This window comes from Raphanus sativus, chromosome 5 (genome assembly GCF_000801105.2).
Source record: "Raphanus sativus cultivar WK10039 chromosome 5, ASM80110v3, whole genome shotgun sequence".
In the NCBI taxonomy this organism is placed as follows: domain Eukaryota; kingdom Viridiplantae; phylum Streptophyta; class Magnoliopsida; order Brassicales; family Brassicaceae; genus Raphanus; species Raphanus sativus.
Window position 1 is genome coordinate 21278212 of NC_079515.1, and position 24031 is coordinate 21302242.

General features: G+C 35.1%; 1 protein-coding gene and 1 non-coding gene across 2 annotated transcripts; both read right to left on the reverse strand.

Annotated features, from left to right (window-relative positions):
- Positions 1–8197: 8197 nt before the first annotated feature.
- On the reverse strand, positions 8198–8303 carry LOC130495311 (small nucleolar RNA R71). The gene has a single exon (XR_008934583.1). It is a non-coding gene; the product is annotated as a small nucleolar RNA R71 (small nucleolar RNA).
- Positions 8304–16330: 8027 nt separating this feature from the next.
- On the reverse strand, positions 16331–19120 carry LOC130494932 (uncharacterized). Its single transcript, XM_056985778.1, has 6 exons — positions 17935–19120; positions 17388–17847; positions 17148–17234; positions 16718–17050; positions 16387–16591; positions 16331–16345 (listed from the first exon to the last, which is right to left on the reverse strand). The coding sequence occupies exons 1-6, from the start codon at positions 19118–19120 to the stop codon at positions 16331–16333; spliced, it is 2286 nt and encodes a 761-aa protein (XP_056841758.1).
- Positions 19121–24031: the final 4911 nt, after the last annotated feature.

Below are 24031 nucleotides of genomic sequence, written 5' to 3' on the forward strand. Positions count from 1 at the left end.
TAACTAGTTCCGCCACTGACCCATTGCCTAATTACAGATAATGTTTAGTAATTATTTTAAATAAATGCATGTATTTGGTTCGGTGATTAATATGTATATCCAGGGGCCTCGGGTCCCCCATTTTTAGTGGCCTCCATTTTACAAAATTTCATTATAAGTTTTCATAATTTTTTTTTCTTTGGCAACAAGTTTTCATATTTTTTCTTGGATTTCACTGGTTTGTAAAGTAAAAAAAAATATTAATATAAAAATAAATTAAAGTTAATCCATTATTAATATTTTAGTGAAAAAACAAAAACACAATAACAGAAAACACTAAAAATAAATTGGATCTACAATTAAATAGATCCCAATTTTTTATTTATTTAGGGACTCCATATCTCTAGGGAGTCCATTGTGTATATTATATTTGTTTATTTCTATCAGATTTTGATGTCGTTTTCCAAAAAAAAAAACACTTTGAAAATAATATTTAAGATATATTTAAGAAAACAGAATATAAATATTTTTCCAGTTTTAATAAAATTATAGTTATATAAATTTGTATGTATATTATATATATTTATATAAGAAAAGGGAGTGAGATAATGGGATACGAATGCAGTAACGTACGAAAGAAATTTCATTGATAAAAAAACGTACGAACGATATTTTATAGTTCTTTCATTTTATATACTGATAAAATATATTAAATAAATGTTCATGTGATTTTCATTTTCGAATGTGGAAATAGACCGGATGTTTTATATATATATATATAATGAAATGTGCCAAGTCAAACTCAGAATGTCTAAAATGAGTATTTGTGGTATTATAAACAAACTAGATTTTGATATGTGCTTCAGATATATTTTTATCATTGTAATACAATTTAATAGAATTTATATTTTTTTGTTAAAAATAAATAATTTTAATTTGTTCTATTTGTGTTCTAAAAATTATTTTATTATAATAGTCGATTTTAAATAGTTTTTTATATATCTGATCCAAACATGTGGTCAGATCGATAGGTCCAGTAACATAGTAACATATGTATAATCTGGTTTAATTTAATAAAAAGAATTGTAACTGAAAAATTAAGAAAACCGGGTACATATCAAAAAACCCCGCTATTAACCTATGATCCAATATCAGATGGTCCGCTGAGAACTAAAAAGTATAATGATGTTTCTGAACTTTTAGTGAAATAATTTATATTTTTTAATATTATATAAAATTGTAAAACGTCTAATTCTTTAGATTTTAATGAAATTTATATTATGTCATTTGATGGAAATGAAACAATGGTAATAGGAAAAAAAATTCTTGTTATGAAACTTTATTTTCTTTATTTGGTTACTAATAAACTATGGTAAATTTGTATTTTTATTTATTTTAGATCTAAAAATTAAATTTAAGATAATATTTTTTAAAAAAACAGAACACTCAAAATTGGCCTATCAGTATTATTATGTATAAAATGACATAAGAATAATATTTTTTTTTTAATTTTCATGCATATATTCATGTCCAATCGTTAAACAAACCTATACATAAAAAATAATATTCAACTAAATGGAAAGTATAATCTGCATGAAAATGAAAATTATTATCATTCATAAATATGAAAAATATTAATTATCTTAAATATAAATAATATTCTATTGTTAGTTTAAATAAATAATAATCAATATTAAAATTAAATATTGATGGCATGAAAATTTAAATAATTTTTAAAATAAGGGCAAAATCCTAATATGTATTATGTTTTAATAGTATAGATCGATGATATATATAAGCTGTTATATGAAAAAAAAATTAACGCACTGCTAAATAAAAAACAAAGATGACTCACAATAAATACAATATATATATATCTTTCGTTTAATAGTTGATCAAATTCAACCATATATATAGCAAACAATGGTAAAACAAAAACTATTATCTGTTGAAAAATTGACTTATATTTTGTTGTTTAGATTTCTCACTTCTGTAAACTTTAGTTTATCAGTTTCTAAAAGTAAAAGGTGAGGAAAATCTTATGAAAATGATATTTAATAATATATATATATATCTACCTTTTAGTTTATCTTATTAGTAGGAAGAATATCATGTACATTAAATTATTCAAATCCATAAGATTCACTATCTCAATAATTTACAAAATGTCATACCTGATTTTTGATACACTCAAAACAGATTACAAGAATAACAACTAATATTTTTTTTTTAAAAACAGCTATTTTGCGAGTAAGAAAAAACAGAAATTGTTGATAGTTTTGTGTAAAAACAGCTATTTTACACAAACGGAAAGCATGGACTGTTGTTTTGTGATTTTTGTGTAAGTCCAACTATTCGTGTTAAAGATTTGAGTAAAAAAAGCTATTTTAAAACCAGCTATTTTGTGAGTAAGAAAATAGTAGAAAATGTTGTTTGAGTAGCTGATGCAAAAGTTTTACACAATTAATATTGTGTAAAAACAGGGTGGTGTATCTCTGTCCCATTTTCATTTCAGACTCATCAACCTCTGATTCGATAATCTGCATTTTATTGATGAAATAACAGTACTCTTTAAAATCCCTTTATTCTTCTTAATCCATGGATTAGAGACATTAAGTTGTGTAATATTTGCTTCTGTTCTCTCGCTAAGAATGAGAAACATGTAGGGACTAGGGCATATACCTCGCAAAGCTGGGATTTGTATTACTTGCAATCTCGATGAGATTCATATCGCTTTTGATCATTCTTTTTTTTTAAATGAATGTTAAATTTTATTCATCAAAAAGCCTTTATACATCAAGTGTGACCCTGTTTTTAAGTAAAATTTTCTCAAACTAATTAAAAAAAAACCAAAAATGGACTTAATCACACTCTAGTTTGAAACCAGAATTGCATAAGGTCTCCCTTTCCCTTCACGCCATGATTCCTCATCAGAGTGAACTTGTTTCGAATCTTTTTGTCAATCATCTTCTTCAAGACAGGGAGGGGTAGCAGCTTTTCCCCATGTATGATCTTATTGCGTTCTCTCCAAACCGCGTATCACACACAGAACAGCCTCTTTCTTTCCAAAGTTTCATCTTCAATGATGCTAACTATCTCAGACTATACATTGGTATAAGAACTGCTGAGAACTCCTCCAACGATATGCTCCCAAATCTGAGAGGTATATGTGCACATGAAGAACAGATGATTCCTTGATTCAGAAGCATTCTTACATATATAAGACATAAGTAGCATCAATCCCCTGATTCCATTTAGCAATCCTATCCAAAGTAGACATTCTATCAAGCATTGATAACCAGGCCATGAAAGCAAATTTCGGTAGCCGCTTTTGATCATTTATGTCAGTCTTTCTCTTGTACTTGTGAGTAGTATAGGCGTTGCAGCATCCCACAAGAAGGTAAGTGTTTTGGAAACCTACTTGGCCAATACCATCACAACATAAGAACATGAAACGAATCAAACCCCACATCAGGTAGACGTGGACAGGAGGATCATCAGGAGGCAAACTCTCCGTGACAGATGAGAGATGGAGTTGAGTATAACCGTCAACGGGTTGAGTTAGTTTGGAATATTTAAAAACAAATGAACTTCTTAATAATGTTAAAATTTGTTATGAAAAGTGACATAGGATTCGAAACTGGTTTACTGGTCAAAGAAAGTTTATAAACCACTATAATAATATATAGTCCGAACTTTTTTTGGTCTAGTGTAGTGTTTGTATGGGAAAATGGTATTTTTCAACCCGAACAATTACGATCGTGTCAAATACTACCTGAACAATTGATCAGTGCCAAATACGACCTCAACTCAATTATAATTCAAAAATACTACCCAAACTTTTTAAAACGTGCCAAAATCTACATTAACCGTACGTAATATAAATTAGTCAACCGTTAAAAAAACAAAACGACGACGTTTTGGTTTAATCCTTTACTAAAAAAACATATTCATTCTAGGATTCGAATTCGTGCATTGATACACTTTAAAATAGACACTAACCACTGAACTAGAGTAAATGTTTGTTATATTATTACGAATTCGAAAGTATATATACTACTATATTTCTTCATCTTCTCCAAATAAAAATTTGGTGATAATTTTTTCTCATTTCTATAAATATATTAAAATGTTTTATAATTATCATATCTTTAATACACTTATATTATACTAAAATATAAATAATAAAATATTTGAAATGATACAAAATTAAATATACTTAAAATTTTGAAACTATTTATAAAGTTTTCTTATATAAATTATTGTAATTTCAAAAATTATTGTAATTTTCTATTTAAAATTACAATAATTTATATAAGAAAACTTTATAAATAGTTTCAAAATTTTAATTATATTTAATTTGTGCAATTTAAAATATTTTATTATATTTATATTTTAGTATAATATAAGTATATTAAATATAAGGTAAAAGAATATGTTACATAATGTATTCATAGAAATGAGAAACAATTATCACCAAAGTTTTATTCAGAGAATATGAAAAAGTATATATCAAAAATTTACTTTAGTTCAGTGGTTAGAGTGTCTCTCCTCTTTTAAAGTGTATCAATGCATGGATTCGAATCTCATAATGAATATATTTTTATGAAAAAAGATTAAACCAAAACAAAGTTGTTTTGTTTTTTTAACGGTTGACTAACTTATTTTACGGTCAATTTAGATTTTGGCACGTTTTAAGAAGTTAGGCAGTATTTTTAAATTATAATTGAGTTGGGGTCGTATTTAGCACTGATTAGTTGTTCAGGTAGATTTTGGCACATTTTAAGAAGTCTAGGTAGTATTTTTGAATTATAATTGAGTTGGGGTCGTATTTAGCACTGATCAATAGTTCATGTAGTATTTGGCACGACTGAAATTGTTCGGGTTGAAAAAGACCCTTTTCCCTGTTTGTATCTATCATTACAACATTACATAATGGATGTTAAGTTCTTAGTATTAGACAAAGAGATACTATAAATAACAGATGATATGAGTTTGGTTGCAATGCAAGGTGAGAGCAAATTAAAGGAAAGTTTATCCAGTTGATTACTTAATGGGCCACTTTTTGAGTTTCCTTTGCATTCTGAGTCACTTTCAACTTGTGACATACTTTCACGAAAACCAAAACCGTTTGTTGACACAATTGCTCTTAATGAAGCGAACCACAAACTTTTGTATGTTGGTTCAGTTTAGTTAGCTTTTTTCATTTGTTAGGTTTGATGTCTGACTTTTTTGCAACATTAAAAACCACAAAATCAAAAAGAAAGCTGTAAATCTGACGGCTGATGTTTATAAAAAGGTAATACATGACAATGTAAAAATGTATTTATAGCTTCTTCTCGAAGATAAGAAACCTTTGGTCTGAATATTCTTTGTTACGAATTGACTTTGAGAAATCATTAAAATCCTCTCTAAACAAACCGATTACATGATTTTCAATAATTTTCTGGGAAACCTGATAGTATTGGACCATAACATTAACTCCTCCATGTACACAGCTAAAAAGTTTTTAAAAACATAAATCATAACATTAACTCCTCCATGGCTCACTTGTTCACAACTAACCCCACCATAACTAACACTTACACAACTCGCATGTACACACATTACCTGTAGTTCACCAGTCCACAGCTGACCCAACCACATGTTACCCGTCCACGACTCAACCTTTCACAACTCACCCGTCCACAGGTCACAAGTCCACAACTCTCCCGTCCACAGGTCACTAATCCACAACTGTATCATCCACATGTCGCTCAAACTCCTCAGTCTCACAAAGCGCATGACGGATTAAAGCTAAGAGGTCAAGGTGACTTTCACCAAACCAAAAGTTTCATTTCAACGTCGTACGGAGACTTTGTGTCGCTTCATTTCGACGATGCCCTGACGAGATTCTTCCTCTGACTCACACCAAACCAAAAGTTTCAATCTTTAGAAGTGACCCATGATGAGACGGTAACGAATTCGGTACCAGAGTTCTAAATCTGACTTTTTGAATTGAAACCCTAACGTTCGAAGAAATGAAAATGGCGCTTGACTTGATTTCACGCAGAGAATGACTGCTTCCCAGAGATGATCTAAGTCGGTTTAAGACATGTGTTCTCGACGACAAAGAAGAATCACGAGAAGGAGGACGAGGTAAAGCGAACAGATCTACGAGATGGGTCCCAGTGGATGATGTCTTGCATATTTGCATTGTTTTAACCATTCATTCATAAGCATTTTCATCATATAGAATAGGATTTAGACATGTTTAGGTTGCATTTTGCATGCATAAGTCTCTATTAGGTACTGGAGTGCCAAGTGAGGTTATTGGAGACATTTGGATGCACTTGGAGCTCAAAAGATGTGAAAAGGAGGATGATTGGACGAGCAAAGCATCGGAGCGACCTTCCTGAAGCGACCCTACGGAGTCGCTGTGCCCCACCTCTCAGAGCGACCTTCCCAGAGCGACACCTCCAAGTTGCTCGCGTTCTCATCACTCGGAGACACGAAGAAACGAGGTCAGAGCGACCCCTCAGAGCGACCACCCGAGGTCGCTCCCAAAGCCAGAGCGACGTGCTGGAGCAACTCTCGGGGGTTGCTCCGCATCACCAGCTGCACGATTTTATTATTTTTGAAGGACCTTTTTGCAATTTATTGTGCACGTTTTTGCACTGAAAAATCTAATGTTTAAGTATGCTTTGTAGCCACCATTGGCAGATTATCTTTTATCTATTGAATACACAAAACTCTCTCAAGAAAAGTTCTCTTTTGGATTTGATTGTTCTTGTGTTCTTGTGAGTTTTTATTCTATTTCTCTATATGATTCATCTGAAATCCACCATGGGTTTAAGAGGAATCATGGAAATTAGTGAGTAATCACCTTTTGGATTCATGGGTTAGGGTGATTAAGGGTGATTAGGCTAGTTCTAGGATGTTTTAGGTATAGATCATACTTGTTCCTTGCTAGTAGAGTGATCTTAATGCATTATTTGAGTAGGCCACTCAAAGGGTGATCTCTAGGCATTTCCCACCCAAAAGGTGTTTGATGAAATGCCTGAGTCAACTCTCCTAGGCTCTTAGTGTACTTTGCCAAAGATATTTGTTGTTAAAGATGCTAAGATAGCTAATAGACTTGTTAGTAATGATTGCTTGCATGTTATTCAACCAAAGACATTTGATGTTTGAGACATGTTAGCAAATGAGCATTCATCTAGACATAGAGCCTGCTTAGAATTGTGTCTAGGCTTAAGGTTAATAGTTTGATTGATTCATTTGTCGTCCTTAGTTCGAAACTTGATCACCCAAGGTCTGAAATCCCTATACCCATGAGTTCTCCTTTTCAATAGCTTAAGAGTATCATTTTACTGTTTTGCATTAGCTTTAATCATTAGTTTAGAATTCATCAAATCACTGGTTGCACTTAGATTAGGCAAATACTTGCATTCTCTCTGATTTTAAATCTCTCAGAACTGGTTCGACAACTTACTTCCACTATACTATCATTTGACTTAGGAGCCTCAAAACTCCTAACATCAAATTGGCGCCGTTGCCAAATTCTGAGTTTGATTTGAACATTGAGATTTAGTCATTTGCTTGAGACTAAGTCATTTTTATTTTTGTAAGTTACTGATTCTCTTCTTCACTCTTTGTGATTTTCAGGTGTATGAACTTGAAGAGCAAGGGTACATCAAACCTTGTTCCAAGAGCCGCAGACATCAGAGCTTTAAAGAGAGAGTGTGCTAGAAAAAGAAGAGAAGAAGAGCAACAAGCTTTACTGCAGACACAGGAAGCTGAGATGGCTGATCCACAAAATCCTCTGAACCCCAATGGAGTAAACAATGTTCCACAAGGGCCCCAACAGCGACCAGCTCGCCCCATTGGCACTTATGACTGCCCCAACATCCATGGTCCTAGACTTGGAATCCGAGCACCAGCTGTGGCTGCTAACAATTTTGAGATCAAGTCAGGACTGCTAAACTGCATAGAGAACAACAAGTATCATGGTCTGGCTGTGGAAGACCCATTTGATCACTTGGATAAGTTTGACAGCTACTGTGGTATGTCAAAGACTAATGGTGTGTCAGAGGATGTCTTAAAGCTCAAGCTATTTCCTTTCTCTTTGGGGGATAAGGCACGTCAATGGGAGAAGTCTCTACAAAGTGACTCCATCACCATTTGGAAAGACTGCAAAAGGGCATTCTTGGAGAAGTTTTTCTCTACCTCAAGAACTGCTAAGTTAAGGAATGAGATCTCCAGCTTCCAACAGAAGAACTTGGAAGGATTCAGTGAAGTTTGTGAGAGATTCAATGGTTACCAAGCTCAGTGCCCCACCATGGATTCTCTAAGAAGAGTTTGCTGAGCACATTCTACAGAGGTGCTCTTCCTAAGTACAGAGCCAGACTGGATACAGCTAGCAATGGGTTCTTTTTGGGGAGAACAGAGGAAGAGGCAGAGGCTCTGGTTGACAACATAGTTAAGAGTGATGCAGTCTACAGTGGGGACCATGACAGAAGCAGCAGAGGTGATGACAATCAAACAAGGAATGAGATAAAGGCTCTTCAGGAGAAGATTGAGAAACTCATTGCTGATAAGGCCACACAAGCGCAAGTGAACTTTGTTGGCAACCCAAGCCAGAAGATACTTCCTACTGTCAATGAGGTTGAGGGTTTGGAAGGGCAAGAAGAATTGTGTTTCATCAACAGTAATGGTAGCTGGTACAAGAAGGAACCCAACTTTTAGTACAACAACTACCAACAGAAGCCCTATTCAAACAACCAGCAGAGTGGTTATCAGCCTAGAAACAACCAGCAGAGCAACTATCAGCCTCATCAAAACTCCTCTCCTAGCTCCTCTGCCCCTCAAGAGAGCAGCACTGATGCCTTACTGAAACAGATCTTGGAGTCTCAGACTAGAAGTGAGAAGCATGTGGGTTATGAGCTGAAGAACCTTCACTCCAAGATTGATGGGAGCTATAATGAGCTCAACAACAAATTCTCCAACCTTGCTTCTTCTGTCAAGAATTTGGAGAATCAGTTTGCTTCCATGAGCACCCACCAGAATCGCCAGCCAGGATCTCTACCTAGAAAATCTGATCAAAACCCCAAGGAAGCAAAAGCTGTCACACTCAGGAGTGGTAAGCAGTTACCTCCTAGAATCCTCACCAAGGATGCTGAGAAACAAGGTGAGGAGGTAGCCATCAATCTAGATGATGAAGTGGTCATTGTTGATGAGAAGACAAATGATGAGATCTTGGAGAAGATTGAGAAAGATAAGGGTAAAGGAAAGGTTGGAGAAGAAAAGAAGACTACAAAAGATGGTGAATCTGCTGCTCGAGAAGGTGAGAGCTCTTCTGTCCCTCCTCCCTATGAACCCAAGCTTCCATTCCCTGGTAGATTCAAGAAGCAGCTGCTACAGAAGTACAAGGCTTTGTTTAAGAAGCAGATGAGTGAAGCTCAGGTTACAATGCCCATCATTGATGCTTTCATGCTGATTCCTCAATACATCAAGTTCCTGAAAGATGCAGTAGCTGCTAAGAAGAAAGAGATGGAGGGCATGATGGTTCTGAGTCATGAGTGCAATGCCATCATTCAGAGGCTTGATGCTCCAGAGAAGCTAGAGGATCCAGGATGCTTCACACTACCTTGTGCTCTTGGACCTATGGTATTTGAGAAATGTCTCTGCGATTTGGGAGCTAGTGTCAGCTTGATGCATTTGTTTGTGGCAAAGAAGCTTGGCTTCACTCAATACAAGAAGTGTAGACTCTCTCTGGTGTTAGCTGTTCGATCAGTGAAGTATCCTATGGGCATCCTAGAGAACCTTCCTGTGAAGATTGGAAGGTATGAGATACCTACAGATTTTGTGGTGCTTGAAATGGGTGAGGAGGCTCAAGACCCATTGATTCTTGGAAGGCCATTCTTAGCTACAGCAGGAGCTATTGTGAATGTGAAGAAAGGGAAGATTGACCTCCATTTGGGCAAGGAGAACATCCTCCACTTTGATATCAAGGAGAAGATGAAGAACCCCACTGTATTTAGACAAGCCTTCACCATTGAAGAGATGAATCCTTCTCCTGCTGATGATCACTTTGATGAGCTACCACCTGAGGAAGATGGGGTGTCAACTCCACTTTCTGCACCTAGTCCAGCCTAATCCAAAGGAGGCAAAGTCAAGCTAGAGACTTAAAACAAGCTCACTTGGGAAGAAGTCCCATGAGTATCCTTGTATATATTGCATTAGTATTTGCATTATCATTTTATTGCATAAAACAATGGGAAAGTGAAGTTGTGTGCAGGTATTGAGCAGAAAGTCGGACACCAGAGCGATCTCATCGCAGCGACACCTCTAGGTCGCTCCACCTGGGAGCGACATGTCCAGAGCGAGATGCTGAGGTCGCTCGCGTCACACCCGAGTGGAAACACAGAAACCGACCTCAGAGCGATCTTCTCACAGCGACATACCAAAGTCGCTCCAGCTGGGAGCGACCTGTCGCAGCGACATTCACACCTCGTTCCACAGAAGGTAACACACAACCCCACTTTTCTTTGTATTTCACATTTCCATTTGGTACCTCACTCACACAGAGACTGTGTGATTTAAGTGTGGGGGAGGTACCAAGTATTTAATCATGTTTGTTTTCATGATTTTGAGTCTCATGCATTGCATATTACATTCTTATTTGCATAGAAAAATCCAAAAAAATAAATTTTTTTTTGAAAAACACAAAAAGAATCATTTAGTTGCATCATTTGCATTTTTAAGATTGAGTCTAGAAGCATATAGGTTGCATTCATGCATTAGGGGAATTTCAACCTTGTAAAGAGCTCATGCTAAGTACTGAATTTGTTGACCTTTGTAATCATGACAAGTAGCTTGAGCACCCTTTGGAAAGCTTGTAAACTTCGCGCCTTGAATGCTCCTCTTGAAACTCATTTGACTGTTGATACTCTCTCTTTGAAGCAAGCTCCTGTTTTAATGTCTCTTGCATATGGTCTCTTGTGTACTAAGTCATGGATATACACACCTGAGTTGTCCCATCCTTTTTACCATTCTTCTTGACAAACTCAAGTGGTACTCCACTCCCAAAACCCATACCTCCTTTTTAAACCATCATTATTTGTTGAGTGAGGCCTCTTTGGAAAGCTTTACATGTGCATAATGTTGAGAGTATTGGGAACGACAATGCTTAGTCTCCATTCTTGCTAGATTAGTCGCTCTATTGTCTAGCTATAGGAAGGGGGTGAGTGTTGTGATTGTGATTTGGGAATATGAAAGGTTTGACTCTTTGTGCTTAAATGATTAGTCTTTTTGGGATAAGTGGAGAAGTATCTAGCTCTTATTGTGAAAAGTCTTGGCCCCCAAATAAAAAAAGAAAAAAAAAAGAAAAAAAAAGAAAAAAAAGAGAATAAAAAGGGGGCTAGCAAAGTTGTTAGGAGCTCAGATTTGTTTTAAAATTGTGAAAATCCCTTATTGATTTCAAAAGGAAAGAGTCTGATGTGAAAAATGTTCTTGGGATCTTTTGGTGAGAGATGTGAGTTGGGTTTGACATTGAGGAATAATTGAATATCTTGTGTGCTTGGGAAAGGGTAGAACAATGGAGATTGAGCATTGTATGCATGAGTTGATCCCTTTCTTAGATATATTATGTGTAATGTCAAAGCTACTTTGTTTTGAGAGTAAACTACCTTAAAAGATCATTTTGAACCTCTGATTTCACTTGCATTAAAGTCTTTGTCTTACCGAACCAAATGACTTGGACCAGTTGACCATTTGTGAGATGTCTATTGAGTTTGCTTCATAAATGTTAGAGAGATGTGGATTTGTGGTTTGTAGATGCATGATTAATGAGTGTAGAGATCAAAGGAGCTGAGATAGGCCTAGAGAAGTTAGAGATGGATAAAGTCCTTCCTCTTGCTATTTGGTATGATTATGCAAGGTTTTTAGGTTGAGAACTAAGAAGAGTTTCTTTTGATTATGAGTCCCCACCTTCAAACCTCTTCTGCTTGGTTCTTGAAAGTTTACTTGTGGACAAAGTAAAGGACTAGTGTGGGGGAGTTGATGTCTTGCATATTTGCATTGTTTTAACCATTCATTCATAAGCATTTTCATCATATATAATAGGATTTAGACATATTTAGGTTGCATTTTGCATGCATAAGTCTCTATTAGGTACTGGAGTGCCAAGTGAGGTTATTGGAGACATTTGGATGTACTTGGAGCTCAAAAGATGTGAAAAGGAAGATGATTGGACGAGCAAAGCATCGGAGCGACCTTCCTGAAGCGACCCTACGGAGTCGCTGTGCCCCACCTCTCAGAGCGACCTTCCCAGAGCGACACCTCCAAGTCGCTCGCGTTCTCATCATTCGGAGACACGAAGAAACGAGGTCAGAGCGACCCCTCAGAGCGACTACCCGAGGTCGCTCCCGAAGCCAGAGCGACGTGCTGGAGCGACTCTCAGGGGTCGCTCCGCATCACCAGCTGCACGATTTTATTATTTTTGAAGGACCTTTTTGCAATTTATTGTGCACGTTTTTGCACTGAAAACCTAATGTTTAAGTATGCTTTGTAGCCACCATTGGCAGATTATCTTTTATCTATTGAATACACAAAACTCTCTCAAGAAAAGCTCTCTTTTGGATTTGCACTACAAGAAAACAGGTCTTTAACGACTACGCGATTAGTTGTACCTTGGTCGTAAAAAGGGTATTACGACCAATGAACAACTAATAACGATTGGTCGTAATCTGCTGGTCGTAATCACTAATTGGTTGGGCTTTAACGATTAAATATATTAGTCGTAAGGGAGTCGTACCTTTACGATTAAAGTAATTAGTCGTAAATCAGATGTAATAAATGTAGTCGTAAACGGGTCATAAAGCTTTAGTCGTAAAGGAGATGTAATAAATGTAGTCGTAAGTGGGTCATAAAGTGTTAGTCGTAAAGTAGATGTTAAATATTAGTTGTTAAGTAGTCGTAAAGTCTTGTTTTAAATAGAGGTAAATTAGTCGTAATATAACGACTAACTTACATCGAATCTGTAATTTTAATAATTCGATTTTAAATATTAAAATTAATTTTAATAATTCAATTTTACAAAAAAAAAGATTTAAAAAAAAATAAAATATTTTACGAATTTCATTTAAATTCATAAAAACATAATAATATAACATTCATAAATTCAAAGTTTTCAAAATACAAAATAATTAAAACCGAAAACTAAGCATTAAGATCATAAAAAAACTCAGAACTCCTCTCCTCGGCACGCCGAGTCAAATCCTCCTGCTCTTCCGGAGTAGGGTTGGGGACGAAGGTCGGACGCAGGTTCTTCCACGATGCTGTAACCGACGGGTCGACGTTTGGAGTTGTCTCTAGAAGCATATCGAACATGTTTGCCATCGACTTAAATTTGTCGTTGTGGTCGGCTAACTTCTGGTTCGCAGTTTCCAACTCCCTCTGGACCGAGGACTCTTCTTCCCTTTGAGCAGCGTGTTCTGCTCTCGCCATGGGAACATCATTCACACTCCCGATCCCAATTATACGTCTCCTTCTCTTCTGAGCAACCTATATATAATTTATAAATAGATATTATTAGTACATATATCAAATAAATATATGCATATATATAAATTAAAAAGGTCGAATATTTTACCTGCTCGAAAATTCGATCTTGTTCGATGGCAGAAAGCTGGACTGGTGGACCATCCGGGTTTTGTTGCGTCCGCTGAGTCTGGACCTCCTGAATCCGAGCTTCTACATCGTTGTAGATCTGCTCTGCTCGTGGATGTACGAATTGGCCATCGGCATGGGAGTGGGTCTCCTTGTAGAGTCGGCTGAGAGTCGGCGGCGCTCCTTCTTTGGCAGCCTATATTTAAAAACAACAACAATATATATATTATATATATATATATATATATATATATATATATATATATATATAATATATATGTAATGAAAATGTAGAAAAAATCTAAAACTTACAATTTGCAATGCCCTTTTGGCATGTGGAGTCTGTCCGGAAGTATGAGGTATTGGTAGGTTACCTTGAGCATCACGGGTTAGCCGGGCGGCCGAGCATTTAAGAGACCTTTGGACTGACTTAGGCAAAAGCCAATAAGCCTTCAAGCCAGTCCAAACGTCATTGCTGAGGTACGTTTGTTTTGCATCATCCCCGATAAACCTCCACTTGTCCTTCCAGTCGCCAACAATGTTTTTGAGACGGAGCATTGCCTTGTTGTTGAATGCTTTCTTCACCGTCTCATTGATCCCAGTGGACCAATGCCATTTTTGCTATAAAAAATAATGAAAAATATTAATTAGCCAAATTATTTAAAATTTTAAACATAAATAAATAAATTTAATTTAAAACTAACCGCGAAGCACTTGAACCAAGTAATGCTAACGTGGTTCGGTGTAAGAGTCCAATTAGGAAGGGCATGCTGAAAGTTTGCTCTGATGATGTCCCCAACGCTCTGGCCCACATCATTGTCCGCTTTAAACCTACAAAATTTTAAAGAATTTATATATATAATTAAATATTAAATGTAAATTTTAAAATAATTTAATTAATTTAAAATTAATTACCAAGTCGTGCCGGGTCGTAGATATGGATCGAGGACGGGTAAACCTTCTCGTCCTGGCATCCCGAGAATGTCTTCCACAGAATATCTTGCATAAGGTGCATTCGGTGGCACCATCAAATCTGGATGAAGACCAGGAACTGCAGGAGCCTCCTCTGGAGGCTGGTATGGAACCTGCTCTGGAGTCGGCTGTGCCGGCTGTGGAGGTTGTTGTGGATGTTGTGGCTGCTGATCATGAGGCTGCTGATCATGAGGCTGCTGATGATCACGACCCTCCTCATAAGTAAAGTATGTAGTCGGGTCGACGTAAGGCTGCGGATAGTATGCATGTGGATCGTATGGCGCCTGCGGAGACACATACGGGACGCTAGGAATTTGGCTCTCAGGGACAGTTTCTGGGGTGCGGGAGGTAGAAGCTGATGGATCCGTCTGGCCGAGAAAGGTACTCCCGTAAGAAGTCCCCCCGCCACGGTTTCTAAGTCTCTTTCTACCGCCAGCCATATAAGATCGTCAATCTGAAAAAAATTAAAAACTAAAATGAATTCAAATAATTAATTAAAAAAATTATAAACACATTTTAATATCATACTAACTAATTCCAAACTTAATCTAATAACCTAACTAAATTCCAAACCTAATCTAATCACCTAACTAATTAACCACCTATAACTAAAACAAAAAAAAAATTACCTAGAGAGGGAGAAGCTCTGAGGTTGTAAGAGAGAGGGGAGTGAGAATGGAATGAGCAACGAAATGGCTTCGTGGTGAGGAGTTTATATAGAGATTTGACTGTGGTCGTACATTGGTCGTACTTGTACGACTAAAAAGGACTAATAGTGGTACATTAGTCGTAATTGTACGACTCATTAATGACTAAATACACAAAAGTCGTACAAGGGTCGTACCATTACGACCAACTAAATACGAATGAGTCGTACATTGGTTGTTAATCTATAACTCCTTTACGACAAATGCACTGTACGACCACATTGGGACCAACGTTTAATAAAAAAAATTCGAAGAGGTTTATCAAAAATTATGATAAACCTCTATTACCAATTTTACATAAATTATGAAAAAAGAGAAGAAAGATAATGGAATCACAAGTAGAAATGACGAAACATAAGGAAGTGTCTGTTTCTACTTATGTTTCCATATCTTTCTTCTTTTTTTTTTCTAAAATTTGTATATATGGATTAATTTTCATGTGAGCAAATTTTTAAAGTCTACAAAAAAAAAGGAAGAGAAAAGAGATGGAATCACAAGAGAAAATAGAATCAACATAACGAATAGATAACCGAATTCTATTTCCACTTATGATCCCAACTCTCTTCACTTCCTTTTTTTTTTAAGATTTGTAAATTTTGTTTATGATATCAGATGGTAAGAAGGGAGTATATATAGGGGCACATTTGACAACTTGGTCATACATTGGTCGTAATTGTACGACCAATGAGGGGCTAATATTCAGCTTAATCGTACATGAGTCGTAATTGTACGATTGCTTTAGGACTATTTGACAAGTTAGTCGTACATGAGTCGTACCTACGACTAATTAGCTTCGTTATACCTTAAACCCTAAACCCCAAACCCTCAAACATCATATTGTATATGTTTCGGTCGTAACGTGGTCGTACCTAAGCCCTAAAACCTAAACCTTAAACCCTAAACCCTAAATCCTAAACTCAAAATCCCAAACCCCAAACATCATAGATAAACATCATAAGTTTAATACTCTTTCATACTCCAAAAATCATATATATATAATTATCATAACATTACAATATATAAAGTTAAACACAAACGTTCTAACATAATGGAAAAAAAAAACGTTATAACATAATGGAACTTGACACTCGTCATCAGAAACATCATCCGCTTCATCATTTTCTTCAAATTCATCTTCATTTGCTTCATTCGTTGCATCGTCTAGAAGTTCTTCGTATCCCGGATTATGCGGATCAATAAGTAAGATATCATCTTCTACTTTTTCGGGTACTTCAACTTCATTTACTGCATCTTTTTGTAATGGCGGTGGGTCATCATTCACAACTCTGCCCCGAGGTGTAACTTTTATAGCGGCTAACCAAGATATTCCAGATTGTCTGATCTTCGGGTATGGAACAAAACAAACCTAATCTGCTTGAGAAGCCAATATGTAGGGTTCAAATTTGTTGTACCTCCGTGAAGCATTTATATCAACAACACCAAACTTGCTATATCGAACACCTCTATTGACTGTGGGGTCAAACCAATCACATTTGAAGAGCACGCATTTCAGCTTCACTACACCGGGAAACTCCACTTCGATGATCTCTTTTAAGATTCCATAGCAATCTGTTTCACCTTTCACACATACTCCATAGTTCATTGTTGCTCGTCGACTTCCATATTCGTAAGTGTGAAAAGTGTATCCTCTTGTGAAATACATAGATGCAATGGTGACCTTACCGACCAGACCTTGTATCAATTCGTGAAACCATTGAGGATAAAAATTGATCATCATAATCAACCTGGAACATCAACATTTATTTGTATAAAGACTTAACCAAATATATAATTAATTTTCATGTTAATTAATTAGATACACGACGTACCTGCGTTTTTAACCATTTCACAAAGTGTTGGTCTTTCCTTTTGTTGAGATCAGCAGTTGATATTCCTGGTATAGCTTCTTCGACTTGGGCAACAAAATCGCTGTTTTAAAAAAAAATTATCATTAAATGTTATATATGTGTGGTATAATTTAACAGAAATAATAATTTCAATTACCTTTCAAATGATTCAATCTCCTCGCAGTTAAGAAGTATATATGTGTGGGTACTATGTGCGTCTTCAGAACTTGACTACCAAACTTCTTTTAGTTTTCCACCAAGCCGTCCAATCTGAGTAAATATGTCTGGAACATCTTCAACAATATATGTCGGCATAACACCACCATCATCATATCTGCTCGTATTCCTTTTTTTGGTCCGGACTTGTGACGCAAAGTAGTAGGACGTAAAGTGAGATGTTTCCTCATTCAAACTCCCAGCAACTATTGAACCTTCCACCCTTGCCAGATTTTTTGCTTTGCCTTTCAAATATTTCATAGCTCGTTCGTAAAGATACATCCATCCATTATGAACAGGTCCACGTAGCATTGCCTCATACGGAAGGTGGATAACCAGATGTTCCATGACGTCAAAAAATGACGGAGGAAAAATTTTCTCCAAATTACACATCAAGATCCGGATATTCGCATCAAGTTGTGTGATGACGTCTACAGTTAAGGTGCGTGCACTAAGATCTCTGAAAAAAGCTCCGATGCCTACACATAATTTACAATCATAAGTTTTTTTCCAACAAGAAGAAATAATAACTTTAATAATTTGTTACCTGCAAGTGCTTCGTGAACCTCTTTTGGAAGCAACTCCGCAAGTGCAAATGGCAGAAGTCGTTGCATAAAAACACTTCATTCCTGAAAACTTTTGTCCCTGATGATCAATACATCTTGATAGATTTGAAACATATCCATCAGAAAACTTCACATCTGACGCCACCCACTTGAACAACGCAGCTTTTGCTTGTGCTGACAATCTGAAAATGGGAACTGGAATTCTCCCATCGTTCATAATATGCAGTTCAATCCGAGAACATAATGCAGGTAAATCCAACTTTGAGTTCTTGTTATCTTTTGTCTTCCCAGGGACGTTCAACAACGTATTCATGATGTTGTCAAAGAAGTTCTTCTCTATATGCATCACGTCCAGATTGTGGCGCAGCAGCAGATCTTTCCAATATGGAAGTTCCCAAAATATACTCTTCTTGTGCCAATTATGCTGAGTCCCGTAACCATTAGGCATATTCGGAGGATTATGCCAATTACCGCCTTTGGCAACTGTGTTTTGTCCACCATAGTAATCAATATCCTTCTCGATTTCCTCTCCAGATAAATATGGTGGAGCGGTGTCCCTTACTATCCTTTTTGACCGAAAGTGTTTCTTGTTCCTTCGGTACGGATGGTTAATGAGAAGAAATCTCCGATGACAATCAAACCAGGACGTCTTTCTACCATGCTTCAACTGAAATGCGTCTGTGCTTCCCATACAATATGGACAAGATAGCCTCCCATGCGTCGTCCAGCCCGACAACATCCCATATGCAGGAAAATCACTAATAGTCCACAGTAGAACTGCTCGCATTGTAAAGTTTGTTCTCGTTGAACAATCATATGTCTGCACGCCTGTTGACCACAATTCCTTCAATTCTTCAATCAAAGGTTGTAGAAAAACATCAAGGGATCTTTTGGGATGTTTGGGTCCAGGTATCAATATACTCATGAAAAGCAATTCTTTTTCCATACACATCTCTGGTGGAAGGTTGTATGGCGTCAAGAAGACTGGCCAGAGAGAGTATTGTCTTCCAGACATTCCAAATGGACTAAAGCCATCTGTGCAGAGCCCAAGATAAACGTTGCGGGGGTTGCTTGCAAAATCAGGATAGACATTATTCAAATGTTTCCACGCTTTGGCATCAGAGGGATGATTGATCTCTTTTTCCTTCTGATCATGTTCTGCATGCCATCTCATCGACGCTGCCATCTTTTCAAATTGATATAATCTCTTGAGTCTATCCTTGATTGGTAAGTACCACATCCGCTGGTACGGCACCCTATTTCGTCCACGTCCTTGCGGTTTATATCTTGGCTTCTTGCAAAATTTACACTCTAATAATTCTGCATCTTTTTCCCAGTATATCATACAGTTGTCTATACACATATCAATCATCTCCGAAGGTAAGCCAAGACTATGAACAAGTTTCTGAAACTCATAATAAGATTCAGCACACAAGTTATCTTCAGGCAAATACTCTTTAAACAACTCAGCCCATGCATCCATACAAACTTCAGGTAAGTTATGATCAGTTTTGATATTCATCATCTTAGCTGCCAAAGATAATTTAGAAAGACCTTCTCTACAACCTTCATAGATTGGCTCATTTGCTGCTGCTAGCATTTCATAAAATCTTTTTGCATCCAAATTAGGCCCCTCTACATTTTCAACCTCCTCTATTACTGATGTTGTTTCACGAAATGCATCGGTAACCATATCATGCATTCTATCATGATCTAACATATGATTTTCTTGAATAACACTTTCAGAAGGCAAATGTGGTTCATCTCTGTTACGAACATTTTCAACATGATTACTACCACTAGCTTCATTCCTATTATCACCCTCTCCATGGTTAAACCAAATATAGTAATGTGGAGTAAATCCTCTATTTACTATATGTTTCCAAACGGTTTCACTAGCAGCAAACTTCGTATTTTTGCATTTACGACATGGACAGAACATTTTACCCGTTTCCTTTGTGAGAGGCGTCTGTCCGGCCTGGTACATGAATATCTCTGCTCCGTTCAGAAATTCGTCTGTTATTTTTCCTGTTGAATCTTTATGCGCATACATCCAACTCCGAAGCCATAAATATTTTCGGACATTTTTTTAACTATTTCCCGTTTTTTTTGCTCTTTTTGTTTTTTTGTGCATCTTAAGAATGAGGGAGAAGATCATATTTATAGAGAAATTTCGATTTTGGTACGTACAATGTTACAACTAATTTACGTTTAAATTATAACTTAACTACCAAAGTGCAACTTTTTTCTCGTAAATCAGTTGTTAATTAGATGTAAACAATTTTGATGTACCTAAGTCGTAATATTACAACTAATTTATGACTCCTTTAGTCGTTAATTAGATGTAAATTATTTAGATGTAAGTTAGTCGTAATGGTACATCTAATGTACGACTACATATAAATTTAGTCGTAAATTAGATGTAACTTTACGATTAATGTACGACTCAGTGATTTAGTTGTAACTTTACGTCGACATTACGACTAATGTTGACTTCGTCGTAACCTAGTCGTACAGCAGTCCGTAATTTACGACCACCTTTTGATAGTCGTAATATTTGGTTGTTAGGCATGCGTTTTCTTGTAGTGTTGATTGTTCTTGTGTTCTTGTGAGTTTCTCTTCTATTTCTCTATATGATTTATCTGAAATCCACCATGGGTTTAAGAGGAATCATGAAGATTAGTGAGTAATCACCTTTTGGATTCATGGGATAGGGTGATTAAGGGTGATTAGGCTAGTTCTAGGATGTTTTAGGTATAGATCATACTTGTTCCTTGCTAGTAGAGTGATCTTAATGCATCATTTGAGTAGGCCACTCAAAGGGTGATCTCTAGGCATTTTCCACCTAAAAGGTGTTTGATGAAATGCCTGAGTCAACTCTCCTAGGCTCTTAGTGTACTTTGCCAAAGATATTTGTTGTTAAAGATGCTAAGATAGCTAATAGACTTGTTAGTAATGATTGCTTGCATGTTATTCAACCAAAGACATTTGATGTTTGAGACATGTTAGCAAATGAGCATTCATCTAGACATAGAGCCTGCTTAGAATTGTGTCTAGGCTTAAGGTTAATAGTTTGATTGATTCATTTGTCGTCCTTAGTTTGAAACTTGATCACCCAAGGTCTGAAATCCCTATACCCATGAGTTCTCCTTTCCAATAGCTTAAGAGTATCATTTTACTGTTTTGCATTAGCTTTAATCATTAGTTTAGAATTCATCAAATCACTGGTTGCATTTAGATTAGGCAAATACTTGCATTCTCTCTGATTTTAAATTTCTCAGAACTGGTTCGACAACTTACTTCACTATACTATCATTTGACTTAGAAGCCTCAAAATTCCTAACATCAGTGGATTTCGAATTTTGAAAAGAAATTGATGTGGATCTGGTTTGGATGGTTTGGTTAGTAATAAGATATGAGGAACACAGTAGTACTCTTCTTCTTCTAGTTAAAGGACAGTGTGATCTTTCTCTCAACAGAAATTATATCACAAGTTGTAAGTGACTAAGAATGAAAATGGAAAGTGGGCCAGAATGTAAAAAATTCAAGTTTGCCAAGATAAGATGAATAAGATACCTAACCTAACTAGAGGAAGATACTTGTTCCTCGTCTCGAGAATTGGACAGGATTTGTAAAGATTTTCATTTAGAGAGACATCACATCAACAAAGTAATATCCACTAGACATATAAAGCATTGATAGAAAAAAAAAACTCAAACCATGAAAAGTTTTATTTATGTTCTTAAGCGACCAATTTAGTCATCCCTCAATGAACATTTCAGTAGAAATATAAATATTAAATACAAAAGAATCTCTATAAATTAATAAAGTTAGGACTTTAGATTTTAGATATTTCTATTTTTGATTATTTTTATTTATAAAATAAGAAAATATTTGATTTTACCGATATTTTTTTTTTGATGATCCTGGTATCCGGAGTCTCGAGAGGATCTGACTAACGCCTAATGACCGTTCGGATAATCTGAGGTACTAAGGGTTGGCCAAACCCGTCGAAAGCATCGAGGAGGGTTGGTAATCACCCATGTAAATCTCACCAGTGGTTAAACTCAACCTAAGAAGTCATGGGTTCGAACGCTGCTAATAGGTGATTTTCTTGAAGTTATGTAGAGAAAGATTATTAATTTATGATTTTAGTGGGACTATATATTTGTATGAAAATTTTAAAATATTTTTATCTTATTGTTTTATCAATTTGTATCATATTTTACACTGATCCAAATTAAGACCGACGAAATTTATTAATTTATAGAAATTATTAATTTATCAAGTATTAATTTATAGAAATTCTCCAATATGCAAGTAAATAGGATGGTCTGAGTATTTATGTTAGTGAATAATGTCGTAAGTCGTGGGAATTGCTAAACGAAAACATCGACCTATTACACCAACTAACTACAATGCTCTCTTATGTTTAATCTAAAACTCAATTAAAGTGAACAGTTACCGAGTTGATCACGACGATGATATTGAGACGGACATCAATCAACAGTCTCAGTAATTTACACATGAAGAACGTTTCTTCTATCGGTAATAGTAAGGTAAAAAGAAATACAGTGTGGAAGAGATGGAACACCTAGAGTAGACCTGGACATTTTAACCTGCATCCGAAGACCCAAACCGAAACCGATCCGAAAATATCTGAACCGGAACCGATCCGAAAGTTTATAAGTAACTTTTAGGTTCAAAAAATTTATACCCGAATAGATCTGGATTCGAAAAGAACCGATCCAAATAATCCGACCTAACAAGAACCGATTCATACCTAACTTAAAACGTGAATATTATGTAACATTTTCTATATATGAAGCTTTAATGTAAAATTTAGAATTCATTTTTTAAATTTTTTTTTAATAATTTATTTTAAGTTATTTTGAAATATTTTAGATATACATGATATATTTAAATTTTTGACTAAATTCGATGAAATTTGTGTATTCTTGTCTTTTTAGTTCCTAGATACACGAATCCGATGCAGATCCGATATAGACCCGAAAAATTATGGGTATTATATAAGTATTTTAATTATATACTCGAACCGATCCGGATCTATGAAGAACCGATCCGGATTGATTAGACGGTGTTAATCTCCGTCTCTATTTTCCGTTAAGTTCTATTTTTTAAAAAAATGCATCAGAAGTGATTCAAACCCGTGACCTTAGACAGACTCGTAGCAACGCAGAACCACTAGACCACTATGAATTTTTTTAAATTAAATGAATACTAATAGATATTATCATGAAACCTCTAAATCATTTTTCCCACCCTAAATCTCTAAATGATTTTATAAATATTAAAAATTGTAAATAACTTAGTAGTTGAAAATTTTGTGAATATTGTTAAAATATTAAAACTTTTTTTTGTCATCAATATAGAAAACATACTCATATGGACTCTGTAAACCACTCAGGTACTATCGCATCCATGTGAAAATTGTTAAATAACTTAACAATTAAAACTTTTGTGAGTATTATTAAAAATATTAGAAAATTATACTAATTATTAAGTTATTTATAAGTATTATTAAAAATTATAATTAAAAAAAAACTTAATAATTAAATAATTGTTAACTAATATTTTTTAATTATTAAAACTTAGAATTTTTAATATTTTAATAATACTCACGATATTTTTATTTATTAAAACAATTTTTAATTATTAAAATTATTATAATTATTAAGTTATTTATAATTATTAAAAATATCAAATAACATTTTTTAATTATTAAGTTATCTATAAGTTTTATTATTTTAATAATACTCACAAAATTTTTAATTATAATTTTTAATAATACTTATAAATAACTTAATAATTATTATAATTTTTAAATATTTTTAATAATACTCACAAAATTTTCAATTGTTAAGTTATTTACAAGTTTAACATTTATAAAATCATTTAGAGATTTATGGTTGGAGAAAATGATTTAGAGGTTTCATAATAATATCTATTAGAATTTTGATTTAATTTAAAAAGATTGCAAGTAGTCTAGTGGTTTGGCTTTGCTACGAGAATGTCTATGGTCACAGGTTCGATTACCTTTGGATGCATTTAAAGAAAATAAAAATAAAACTTAACG

Excerpts from the sequence above, each read along its gene's own strand:
- LOC130494932 (XM_056985778.1), bottom strand. The coding sequence starts at position 19,120 with ATGGCAGCGTCGATGAGATGGCATGCAGAACATGATCAGAAGGAAAAA. Across the intron at positions 17,051-17,147 it reads GACCAACACTTTGTGAAATG|GTTGATTATGATGATCAATT; the intron begins GTTAAAAACGCA and ends TTGATGTTCCAG. Across the intron at positions 16,592-16,717 it reads GATATAAATGCTTCACGGAG|AGTTGTGAATGATGACCCAC; the intron begins GTACAACAAATT and ends ACCTCGGGGCAG.